Source organism: Haliotis rufescens, unplaced genomic scaffold (assembly GCF_023055435.1).
Source record: "Haliotis rufescens isolate VD_foot unplaced genomic scaffold, xgHalRufe1.0.p SCAF_9, whole genome shotgun sequence".
Taxonomy (NCBI): Eukaryota; Metazoa; Mollusca; class Gastropoda; order Lepetellida; family Haliotidae; genus Haliotis; species Haliotis rufescens.
Genome location: NW_025964383.1, coordinates 24,941,745 through 24,955,227, shown reverse-complemented (window position 1 = coordinate 24,955,227; position 13,483 = coordinate 24,941,745). Strand labels below are relative to the sequence as shown.

At 41.1% G+C, this 13,483-nt stretch overlaps 1 protein-coding gene across 1 annotated transcript; it reads right to left on the bottom strand.

Annotated features, from left to right (window-relative positions):
* Positions 1 to 472: 472 nt before the first annotated feature.
* On the bottom strand, positions 473 to 9,521 carry LOC124127968 (ankyrin-2-like). The gene is made up of 3 exons (XM_046491380.2): positions 9,447 to 9,521; positions 7,626 to 7,652; positions 473 to 6,227 (listed from the first exon to the last, which is right to left on the bottom strand). The coding sequence occupies exons 1-3, from the start codon at positions 9,460 to 9,462 to the stop codon at positions 1,909 to 1,911; spliced, it is 4,362 nt and encodes a 1,453-aa protein (XP_046347336.2). The 5' UTR covers positions 9,463 to 9,521; the 3' UTR covers positions 473 to 1,908.
* Between the last annotated feature and the right edge of the window lie 3,962 nt (positions 9,522 to 13,483).

The window sequence follows — 13,483 nt, the reverse complement described above, 5'->3', positions numbered from 1 at the left end:
GTTGCTTGATAAATGGTGTCAGTGGAAAATGAAATTGAATATGAAATTGAAATTAGTTCTTTTAAAATTTGTGCAGGCATGCAGGAGACACGGAATATCGAAAACTGTACTGTTTAACAAATGCATAACAACACATGGCTTCTGAGTTAGGCTTCAGCAGTAGTCTGGTAGCGCTGTTGTCATACACTAAGACAGAAGGGGAATTTCTGTACAGCATCACATCACAGATCAATGATCGGTACATATCACACTGGTTATGGGCCAGGAACGCCACAATGAGTTTTCCTCCTAATGATCAGTGTTGGCTCTCCCGGGTCTACACCATCACACCAACAAAGCAAACTGAGTGAGTGAGTTGGGTTTAACGCCTTTAACAGTATTCCAGTTATATCACGGCGTGTCAGCTTAATGTGGGAGGAAAGCCCGAAGTGATGCAGGTCTCAGACGTTTACCACTTCGGTGAAACCCACGAGCACGGGTATGGTGCTGACAAACCTAGAAACATAATCGGGGCGAATCGGGATTCGAACCCACAATCATAGGTTTCTGGCGTGCCCAAGGGACGACTTAGACGACTGGGTCACCCGTACCCCCCAAAGCAAACTGAATATACGACACAAGATGTACCATATCCGATGCATTTCATGACATATACTTCCGTTACACATAGAGAGGTAATGTAAATCCATATTAACCAGTATTTATGATGTTGTACAACGCATTATTAAGTGTGGATAATAAGATTATAATTTTTGTGCGTGTATCTTACTGATTTTATGACACTTCTCTTAGATGACAACCGTCCTATAACATCAGTGAGTGAGTGAGTGAGTTGAGTTTAACGCCGCTTTTAACAGTATTCCAGTTATATCACGGCGTGTCAGCTTAATGTGGGAGGAAAGCCCGAAGTGATGCAGGTCTCAGACGTTTACCACTTCGGTGAAACCCACGAGCACGGGTATGGTGCTGACAAACCTAGAAACATAATCGGGGCGAACCGGAATTCGAACAATAACATCAGTGCACAGTTACAACCATGTAATAATACACATTTTCATACGTCATATTGTCTCTCTTCATAGTCTAAGATCTGAGTTCCAGTAATGAATCAGTTGACAATTTCATATAAGGCTTTATTATGCCTCAAAATGAGATTGACCAACCAGAGAGCAAGACTATTAACCCCACATGAGCCCGTAAACCGTCAGTAAAAATCCAAGATGGTTGTTACTGACCTAATCTGAGACCGTATACAATCAGTAACAGCCATCTTGGATTTTCCAACACACACACCTCACATATATTACATGAACATTCTGGTACCGCAATTCGTTATTTGACACTTTTTTGTGTTTTACTATCGTTAATTGTGATGTGCAAGGACATTGTTCTGTGTTTTAAATCACGTTCGTGACTTTATTGATAAAGATTATAGTTAAACTTGTCAACAAGGTTTGGCCTCTAAGATGTGAAGAGTAGTCTCCCTTTGACCCTTAACGTCAACGAACGGTTGTAAGTGTCAAGTTTATATGGATACCAGAGTGTGTAAATGTTTCGGCATAATAATTTCGTTACGGTGTCATATTAGGTTAGCAGAAAACTACTGGGCTCAGTATGTTTCTGCTAGCCTAATATGACACCGTATACGGCAACTGAAGACACCATGACCAATAATATGCAGTAGTGTCTTTTAGTAATAAAGAAATATGTAGGCCTCATCAACCATATTTCCTTTCAATTTTCTAGAACGAACATCCAAGTATTATTGCTCACCCCGTCACAAGTTTACTGGATCATCATGTAATATACTGGCGTGCACCTAGTCTTTCAGATTAAGGTCACACATTCCAAAGTTTGCAACATCACCAGATACATCGTCTGTGATGTTCCCATCAATTTCTACACTACCTATTGATTTCCCTCCAAAATAGCAATAACTGTTTTCTTATACTCTTCATTATCAGGGCAGTACTCATCGTAGTCATCCGGATCCTTGCCATCATCTTCGTCATTCATTGAAGAAATATCAGATGACAGGAACATTTCCAGGGGCGTTTCACACCTAGCATAAACATCACAGGCAATAGAGGAAAGAGCCTTCACAATCAGAAGATACTCATCCGCAAATTTTTTGAAATGAACGTTCCATGTCTTGATTGCTTCTAAGGCATAATGAAGAGGCGTTCTTTCTTTGTTGTCACGAACGGATGCATTGGCCCCCGACTGCAAAAGCCGATGTACGCTCCCATAACTTCCTCTTTGACAGGCAAAGTGTAAAGGTGTTTGGCCTTGATGATTTTGAATTTTCAAGTCTGCTCCGTATTCTAGGAGATGCTCAGTGCCTTTGTTAAAGTTCATGTATGCAGTAAGATGAAGTGCTGTGTTCCCCTTCTTATTTTGTATATCTGTCTTGGCTCCGCTCTCAAGAAGTAGTTTAACATTGGAAGCTAACCTGCTTTTTGCACTGCAGTGCAGAGGGGTGTCACCCTTTTCATCAACTGAACATGGGTCCGACTTTGCCTCGAGCAAATACTTCACACTGGTACTGTCTGAACCTTTGGCTGCAATATGAAGTGGCGTCCTGTTTTTGAGATCTGAGGCAAAAGGATAAGCACCTTTGTCTAGTAGTAATTTTACGGTCTTGCTAGAGCAACTCCAAGAGGCAAGATGTAATGGTGATCGGAGGCTCAAGTCAACGGAAAATGGGTTGGTCATTGTGTTCAGAAGGAGCTCTACTGTTTCCCTATTTCCCCATTCACATGCCGTATGCAGTGCTGTTTTTCCTTTGTTATCTTGTAAACATGGATCAGCGCCTCTGTCCAAGAGACTTTTCACATTGTCGCTGCGACCATACTCTGCCGCTATGTGCAATGCTGTGCAACCATCAACATCTTGTAGATTTACATCCAATCCTTCCTCGTTCAATAGAGGTTGAACACAAGTGTTGTTTCTTTGCATGAAAGCATAATGCAGGGCAGTGCGCATTTTGGTATCTGTTATCCATTGAACTCCTTTGTACTGGAGAAGAAGTTGAATACAGTCAAAACTGTTTGACAATACAGCATTATGGAGTGGAGTCATTCCCAGATGGTCCTGCAATGATGGATGAGCACCTCTCTCAAGCAACTTCCGAGTGCCACTTGCATTATTGTATTCTGCGAGTAGATGAAGAGCAGTCGCACCACTATTAGATTGGATGTTTAGAAATTGTGTATCAAACTGTGACAATATATCTAAGAGTGCTTCACAGTAGTCATGTTCCATAGAAAGCACATGCAATACAGAGTTTCCAGTATCATCTACCATTGTACGATCAAAGTGTCGTTCTAATAACACTTCCAAAATCTCAGCATTTCTTGACAACACAGCAGGAAACATGGCTGTTCTTCCATGGTCGTCAGCGACATCCACGGGTGAATGTTTCTCGTCGAGAATATATATCAACTTTTCAACCGGATCTATCTTAGATGCAGCTGCAATGTGTACAAGTGAACATCCAGTTTCATTTGTAAGGTCCAATCTTGCACCATGTTCACACAGACACGTTATCATATCAAGATCACATTTGAGAACTGCCTCAAATAAGACAGTTGATCCTTCAGAAACGTATGCATTGGGATCAGCACCCTTGTTGCAAAGTAGTCGCACTTGGTCAATATCTCCATATTGAACAGCTGTTAGCAGGCATGTAACATTTCGCCCACCTGTGTGGTTAATGTCACTTCCTGCATGAAGAAGCAGTTCCGTTGTCTGTTTACTACTCCAAAATGGATTAGTCAGAGGAGTATACCCCAAACTATCTTTGATTTCTACAGATGCTTTAGCTTCAAGCAAAGCATATATACAGTCTAAGTGATTAAAGCTGGCAGCTAGGTGCAGTGGAGTGTCCATTTCGCCATCTTGTATATCTACCATAGCCCCAATGCTTATCAAGAATCTCACTGATTCTACATTCCCATTGGCTGCTGCTATATGAAGAGGTGCTTGCTTCATGAAGTCTCTTTTGTCAACTAAACATTTTATTTTCGCAAAATGATCAGGGTGTAATTGTTTTGTATTTCCCTGATCAAACATGTCCACTATACCAAGTTCATGTTGAGGGATTTGATGTTCTGATAAAAGTCTTTCATATATCATTTCCATCTTCCTTTTGCTACTTAGTTTCGATTTTGCTGCCATATGCATTACGTTAGCTTTTGAGGGAACATCCTCCGTAACAGATATACTGGGGTCATGCTCCAGCAGCAGGGCCAGACATTCAAGTCCACCAAACTCCAGTGCTGCCGTTAGAGGGGTTCTCCCAAGATTGTGATGCGTTTTATCCACATTTACACCTGGGTACACTTTAAACACACATCGCATTGCTGAAGGTGTCACATGACTGGCTGCACGATATAATAGGGATTCTGGATTGACATTGCATCCTGTTGTAAGTAGGGCTTCAATGATATGCTGGAGTGTATCATCAATATTGTAGATCTGGTTGTGATGGCTCCCCCCTGAACTCAATACTTCAAAAATGTTGATCACACATTTACTTAGAAGTGACAGGTGCTCTGTGTTAAGCTGTTTCAGAAGAAGGTCAACTATCACTCTGTTGTGATTGAGGGCAAGCAGGGTAAACAAATGAGTGAAATCCAACATTTCAAAGTATCTCACGTCTTGTGAATACATTGTTCCGTGTATCATACTGATATCTTGCATATATGGCACTGCACAAAGTGCACGGAAACAGTTGTTATCAGGGTGTACACCCATCTGCAGGAGTATCTCATATAGCTGATGATGCCCACCATAGATGGCACATGCCATAATCTGTCTTAACACTGAGGCATGGAGATACGTATGTGAAACAGGAAGAAGTAACATGACAAGTTCCACATTTCCTTTCAAAGCCATGCACGAGAGCATGTTGTCACATTCAAATAATGTTATGTCACTCAAATAGACAAGAGGGTTGGGTGATTCTGCCTTCAAAGTGACACCGAAAGTTGTATTTAACAACCGAGAAATCATGTCTTCTGTGGACCATTTTTGGAACACAAATTTAGCAAATTCCTTTTCCTTTAAAGAAGGGTGATCAAGGACATCCAAACATTTTTCTGACACCATTATTTCTGTGATTCTGTCAGCTAAAAGATAATAGTTGTCATTCGTAAGTATTATCAGGTCTTCAGTAGGAGAATCCAGACTACTGGATTCCCTTACCTTTTCAACTAGCAGCATTACTGGACACACTCCGATGCACATCTTATAAGATGGAGCCATTTTCAGGAATACAGCATCAAATATGGACTGATGACTAAATGTATAATGATTGTCTGATATAGTGAGAAAAGAGTCACAGAGGGAATTAGCCTTTAGCCTGATATTTGATCGAGAAGGAAACGTCGAAGAGTGGCTGATATTTTGCAATGCACAGAGGATATTTTGAAAGGTTTCTGGTGCTTCTCTGGTATCAAGTGTTTTCGTCTTCAACTGACCTTTATGCAGTAACACCAGAAGCAACACAAAGTACCCAAAAGGGTCACTCTCTTCCAAGATGTCTATTTCTTGAGCCAAAAATTCAAACGGTTTCAAGAAGAAGGTTTTACCATTTGATTGTGCTTGTCTGCTGCTGGCAAAGAAACGGCAACATTGTGGAAATCCAAGGGAAGAATGGGCTGTCTCCGCTATTTCATCCATATCCTCTTTACTTATGCAAGACCTTCCACAATATACTTTCAGGAATCTTTTCTTCTCATTCACCTTTAGTTTATATTCGTCTTTGTCTAGAGTTATGCATTTCAAATGTTGCATGAGGATACTAGTATCAACCTGACTCGCACACTGGTCATAAACATCTGGTCTACTGGTCATTATCAGGAAAATATGTTTTGCCTCCACAATTGGCCAAATGATGTTAAATGTTCTGAGCCATCTATCGACATGTCCCTGTATCATGTTACTGGAACCAAATATGTCGTCCAGCATTACAATATACTTTGTCTGTCCTGTTTGCGGAATCATATTCCATTCCGACGGGGCAGTAATTATAACTGGTGTCCTGGAAGTTTCTGACGCTATTCCTGCCATTAACCTTAGGCCAAGATTCGACTTCCCAGATCCAGATATACCTTTAATGAATAAACACCCAAACCTTTTTAACGTTCTGAAGGCTGACCTCTCAGCATACGTGGACACATGTTTCCCCGAATGTTCATACTCCATCAATGCCCTTGTTGACTCTGAAAACAAAGAGAGGCGATATCATAAATATTTGTTTAATAGCACATACAAGTAAACTAAATGAATTGCCTATTTTATCATTCACAAACACAGTAACACCTGAATGAACCTCATCGCAACAACATATTTGGAAATATACTACTCAAAAGAAGTTATGGAACACCCGATTCTTTCATATTACTATAGTTAATATCTCAGATTATGACAGATTAACTATAGTAATATGAAAGAATCGTTTGTTCCTTAACCTCTTTTGAGTAGTATACATGTAATACCCCTAACACAGTTATCATGTCAGTCTAAACTTGAATCTGGACTCTAATGGACTATTATAACAACCCACCACCATCTACGACTTGGTCTGGTTTGTTCCAAAATGACACCAACGAAAAGTCGCATCCGCCGTAGCAGTTGTAGGGTCATGGGTATGGGCGTTGTTGTAAGGTTTCCATAACTAAATTTCAATCAACAGGTGTCCTCCTTTCCGTCGCTATGGAATTAGGAGAGTAATGAAAATGAGGTTACAGTGTAGAGTATCGTAAGATAACCTTTGCACTTCAGTGAGTTGATTGAAATCGGTTAAAAGGGTCAGTTGTCAATAAACCCTTTTATTAAACCTGCATATAGCAATCAGGTGGTCGTTGGAGAGAGGGAATGTAGAAATGATTAGTCATTTGCACATCAGGACAAAGTAACGATCAATTAAAACTGCGAAGTTTCATGATGGTCGGATAAGTAATATTTCATAGTGATAACCCTGAAGGTTGGTTGGTTGGTTTGTTGTTAAACGCCGCATTCAGCAATATTCAAGCTTTATGACGGCGGTCTTTAAAAAAAATCGAGTCTGGACAAGACAATCCAGTGATTGATATCATGAGCATCGATCCACGCAATTGGGATCGATGACAGTTCATCAACCATCTTGATCCCGTTAGTCGCCTCTTACGACAAGCATAGTCGCCTTTTACGACAAGCATAGTCGCCTTTTACGACAAGCATAGTCGCCTTTTACGGCAAGCTTGGGTTGCTGAAGACCTATTCTACCCCGGATCTTCACGGGTTGATAAACCTGAATATAAAAAAAAATTAAAAAAATCTTTCATTTCAACCCTTAATATAAAGGTTTGTTATTAAAGTGCAATTTTAACATGTAGAGTTGTAACAAGGGTTAACCCGCAACCCTTAATGTAAAGTTAATTACATAACGAGTATTGTTTACATTAAGGGTTTTAGTACAAACAAGGGTTAACAAGCAACCCTTAATGTACTTTTCACATGAAGAATAATTTTCACACTAAGGGTTGTAACAAGACAGTATGACTCTGAGAACCAGGGTGTCGACTCAAATTCAGCTTTAGCAGCAAAAATGTTCAACCCATCTAAATAAAGATACTTACCAACCATATTTTCAAAGGTTGGGTTACCTGTAACAGTACAATTACAACGTGTTAGTCAGTTGCTGCATCATTACAAACGGTGGGTAAATGCCATATTCACTCACTATCAACGTGACAGATGTATTCGTGATTTATTACATCGTTTTTGTGTTGGTTAGTTAATGCTGCTCTTAGCTATACACCAACTGTATGACGCTGGCCAGTAAATAATCGAATCTGGACCAGATAACCCAGAGGGTTTGACATCGTGAGCATCGACCTACGTAATTGGGATACGATGAGATGCATCAACCAAGTCAGCGAGCCTGAAAACCTGATCCTGTTAGTCGCCTCTTATAAAAGCATGGAATCCAACAATTATGTCCATCCTATCTTATTTTCAGGGTGAAAATTGGGACCCACTTCCTCATGTTTTATCATAAGAGTGAGTGAGTTTAGTTTTACGCCGCTTTTAGCAATATTCCAGCAATATCACGGCGAGGGACACCAGAAATGGGCTTCACACATTGTTACCTTGTAACCCGGGCTCTAGGCGTGACGAGCGAACGCTTTAACCACTATGCAACCGAACCGCCCCGTTTGTCATTAGAGCCAAATCATGAAGATGTTCAAAATGGGTGGTCAGACTTGGTTAAAAGCAGGTGATCTGATCCCTGTGACGATGCTTATTCTTTAAATCACATTGTTCCACACTCGATCACTTGCAGGCATCCTTGACAAATCTCGAGCATTGCTGAATGTGGCGCTAAACAAAATACTCACATTTACATGTTTTTTCATACTGTCATGTTTTGTTTTCATTTTGTATTCATTCCTCGTTTTGAGTTTTACAAGTCATTCGACCCATGAAGATCCGGGATAGAATAGGTCGTCAGCAACCCATGCTTGCCGGAAAAGGTGACCATGCTTGTCGTAAGAGGCGACTAACGGGATCGGGTGGTTAGGCTCGCTGACTTGGTTGATGCATGTCGTCGTATTCCAATTGCGTAGATCAAAGCTCATGATATCACTCACTGAATTGTCTAGCCCAGACTCGATTATTTACAGACCGCCGTCATATAGCTGGAATATTGCTGAGTGCGGCGTTAAACAACAAACCAACCAGCCAACCAACCTATACAGTACAATTACACGTGATCCTCCACACCCAAGGCTTTAATTGTTAAGCCAACACGGAAACTAAAGTGTGCGTAACGCAGGTCGCATTGCAGGTTTGGTTGTGTGACGTGTCAGGTAAACTATCAGTTTCGATTTACTGAGTGTTGTGTCCTTGTTTCGTAGATGTTATGAGATTGACTCGAAGGCTGATAACAGGGAGCTAGTGTGATAATGTCAATGTTTTCCTTCATTGTGTGGGTCATTTGGCAACTGACAATTGTGTGCCGTGTATGGGTAACGGGGTAAAACAAAGTCCCACGTGCTTGTGTAACATTTATTTTTGTGTTTATTTGATATGAAGAAATCAGTAAAGAAATGTTTCGCTAATTTTAGATAATAACATAAACGACTTGTTTGTATTTTTGTGTGTAAAAACATCGAGTCTGGACCAGACAATCCAGTGATTTATATCATGAGCATCAGTCCACGCAGTTGGGATCGATGACATGCATCAACCAAGTCAGCGAGCCTGGCCACCCGATCCCGTTAGTCGCCTTTTACGACAAGCATAGTCACCCTTTACGGCAAGCATGGTTTGCTATTCTACCCCGGAATCTTCACGGGGAGTACTGTATAGGACCTAAGACAAAATACAAGTGAATGCCTAGTATTACTGACACCCTGTATTCAATGGAGATGAAGTAAACGCTATTGTAAACTCACCTGTGTGTGACGCCATGCTGCGACAAAACACTCACACCTCGCACAGACAGTCTTGATTTATGGCAAAACACCTCGTGACGTGATAGCTGTGGACTGTTAGCTAACTTCCGGATTGTTTGATAACGTGACTGTGAGGGTAAGGTAGTGTTCATTTTGCTGTTCGGGGGTATGTTGGGAGGAGCGGAGGTTGTGCTTAGAGGTGGTGGCATGGTGGTGGCATGGTGGTGGACTGGTTGTGCTATGGGTGGGTGTGTGCGGGGATTGGACAGGATAGTTTTTCGGTCATGCTTCAATGCATGCAACTGTCCTTTGAAAGGAGAACTCGAGCAATTTAAAATGTTACACGGGACACACAGCATGTCCAGCTTGCAATTGTTTAAACCTTTTTACAATTATATTTTTTAATTATTGTCAGGAATACAATATGTGTGGTATATTGCTAACCATAGAGTGAAATTGACTATTTGAAAGTTGAAGTCATCCCTATTTCCATGCGGTCTTGTGATATATTAATATAAAGAAATTCTGTCCTTGATTGTTTTAAGGGTTATAGTTTATCTTTGAGACATAGATTACACGCTCCATATCATGGTTGGTTGGTTGGTTTGTTGTTTAACGCCGCACTCAGCAATGTTCCAGCTTTATGACAGCGGTCTGTAAATAATGGAGTCTGGATGAGACAATCCAGTGATTAATATCATGAGCATCGATCTACGCAATTGGGATCGATGACATGCATCAACCAAGTCAGCAAGCCTGACCACCCGATCCCGTTAGTCGCCTCTTGAGACAAGCATAGTCGCCTTTTACAGCAAGCATGGGTTGCTGAAGACCTATTCTACCCCGGATCTTCACGGGTGCCCATGTCATGGAGCTTTGGAATACAGTACAGTAGAGGAAAAGACGTGTCTTCTTAAAGAGTCAAAAGTTGATATTACTGATGCGCGAATTCAGTTGTTTAACACCGCAACCCCCTCCCTTCCGCGACATATAGTCGACGCCTCGTCAGTCTCTCCGCCCGTAATCATTTCGTTTCCGGAGCTCAACTCGACAACCGTTCAATATTTTTCAACAATAATTGGAAGATATATCAAACCGATCCTGATATGCGCCTTTGGCTATTTACGGATTTGTGGCGTTTTTTATTTTTGTCGATTTCCATGGAAACTATTTGTACTTAGTCTCGTAATGGGGTGGATTTCGTTTCCGGAGCACAACTAAAAACTCGTTCAATATCTCTCAACAAAATTTGGCAGATATATCAAACAGATCCTGAAGGGGTGTATTTTGCTATTTAAGTATTTTGTGCATTTTGTATTTTTCTCTGTGTCCATGAAAACAATTGGACTTAGTCGTTTTCAGAGCAGAACTCGAAAATAATATTAAAATATACTTAACCTGCAAGGTTCATCAATCATCTCCTGAAGTAGTGCCATTATTTTGATTTTTTAAAGGAAATTTCCCCTTTCCCTGGAGACGAACTGGTCTTTGTGTTTTTAGTGAGAGCAGAACTTGAAAGGCTTAAAATATCTTTATCAAGACTTTGAAAATGTGTTTTCAAATAAAATAAAAATTCCTTGATCGGATTGTGTGATTTCCTGTTTCATATTGACAGTTGTCGGGAAGTATTATCATATGATAGACAGATTAGATGAAAGTCCTGAAAAATGGGGACCAGTGGGATATGTCATCTTCAACACACTGTCCTGATACGTGACCTAATTTGATATGGTCTTTGATCAAACCTTAATGTAGTGATGCTTGCATATAATGTTTGGTTGGTTGGTTGGATTGTTGTTTTACAACTTCAACCAAGTCAGAGAGCCTGACCACCCGATCCCGTTAGTCGCCTCGTACGACAAGCCTAGTCGCCCTTTACGACAAGCATGGGTTGCTGAAGACCTCTTCTTTCCCGGATCTGCATATAAAGATTATGTTACTTGCATTCAGTCATATGACCAAGCAATGACGTCATAATTATGTAAGCGAAATCATAGTCGCTAACCATAAGTCTTAGTTCTCCCACGAGCAGACAGCTCTAAAGAAGAGGATGACATGCCAAAAACAATAACACATATTGAGAAATAATTGGATGAACTGTATATTCGTCAGTCTTCTGTGTTAGAATTATCAGGATTATCGCCAAGGCTAGGCCTTCTGAACAACCTTCAGACCTGTGAATGGGGTTTACAAGGCGAATGCCGACAGAGAGAAGATGGGAGCCCCGCTCCGTCGCAATACGGGACGCTGAGGGCAAACTGATCCCCAGGGAGAATTGCAGATTGTAAAACAATCCCTGCAAAGGATAAAACTGCTGTCAGACTTGGAAATTAAAAGACTCGGAAGTGTTAAAGCATCAGACAGGCCCTTGTTTAACAACATTAGCAAAACAGCGTGATATTTGGAAACAGCGTTGGAGATTGTGAGTCAAATCGACGGTGAAAATGAAACTTCCTCAGATGAACAAGGAGACCTTTATTGAGGCGTTGAAGCGCATTTAAAATACCTGCAAGACGAGCATACAGCTTTTATAGTTCAGGACAATTTGACCTCACAACCTCCAGACTTTTTCGTACCGTTCAGTCGAACAAGAGTATGTTTTCTCCTGCCTCGTTTGACCAACTGTGTAGTGCGGCGGCCATGTCTGCCATGGCAACCCAGAATGACTTTATCCCTCGTACCGTGGTGGTAGTGACTTATCGTCATATACGAGCGCTCTACCGATGAGCACTTTGCCGCAGTGTAGTAGTTTCAGAGTTACCTCCCTTATAGCATGCAATGTTTACACCCGTCAACTTGGCGGACTGTGAACACATTCCCTGGACTGGATAATTAATGGTGTTGAAATTCTTTTTACTGAAAAGCCGGAACCGTTTTCTTTTCCGAACCCTGCACTTACACCCAGAGGAGTATAATTCATAGACAGTGAGTGTGATTCTTGTTGACTTACGGTCGCAGTTACAGGCGGTGTAAATGGCCCAAATTACGTCTCACTTATCGGTCGCGTTCCGAAACGAAAAGGAAATCTACGTCTGACATCAATATGGACTCCAGGAACACCTGCGCTGATATCGCTGCAATGGTTACCACAAAAAGCCAGAATTGAATTCAAAATTCTAACCCTGGCCTACAAATGCTACATGGAAACATCCCCATTATATCTCACCGATCTACTGCCTAAATACAAGCCTTCCAGATCTCTCCGTTCTCAGAATAACCACCTGTTACAAGTCCTGGAAACCCGTCTCAAAACCTTTGGTCAGATATCTTTCCAGTTCTGCGCTTCCTCGCTATGGAACAAACTACCATCTGATCTTAGGTGTCGCCATCGCTTTCATCCTTTAAGGCTTATCTGAAAACACACCTTTTCAGACAACACTGTCAACTCGATTCACCTTTCATCAGCATAAATATTATTTGCTAAACCTATGTAACGCCATGAGCATTAACTTGGTGAAAGGCATCTGGCACAGTATAAATGGACTTATTATTATCATCATTATTATACTTGAAATACGTAAATAGTTATTGTGCACCTTCATACAGAAACGAGGATGTAAGAATTGTGTCTACAGTGATAAAGACAGATGACCTCTTCGTTTCCCCTAGACATTAAAAATGGTTTCCACCACGTGCACTAGGTCTGAGTGGAGAAATTATACTACAGATGGTGTGTATTACCATTTGACTTATAATGTGGTCCTCATTATAGCCAAGTGACCAAGACAACTTTTACCCTACCTCAAGATCAGATCGCTTGGTGTAAGACCAGTAGTCTCCGTGCAGAATGACCTCTAGTGTTGTAATTGGTGATCCTCGTGATTTGCATGATTAAGGGATTTAGATCAACTACCAGAGTTGTTGCTTAGAACCCTTTCACATTTTGGATTGTGTCGGTTATTTTGTTAATACATGCCAGACTAACAAACGAGTTCTGAAGAAAGATATTTTACATACATCCATCCACCCAAACATACATACATACCCGTGAAGATCCGGGTAGAGAATTGCCCTTCAGCAACCCATGCTTGCCGTAA

Excerpts from the sequence above, each read along its gene's own strand:
- LOC124127968 (XM_046491380.2), bottom strand. Across the intron at positions 6,228-7,625 it reads AACCTTTGAAAATATGGTTG|AGTCAACAAGGGCATTGATG; the intron begins GTAAGTATCTTT and ends CTTTGTTTTCAG.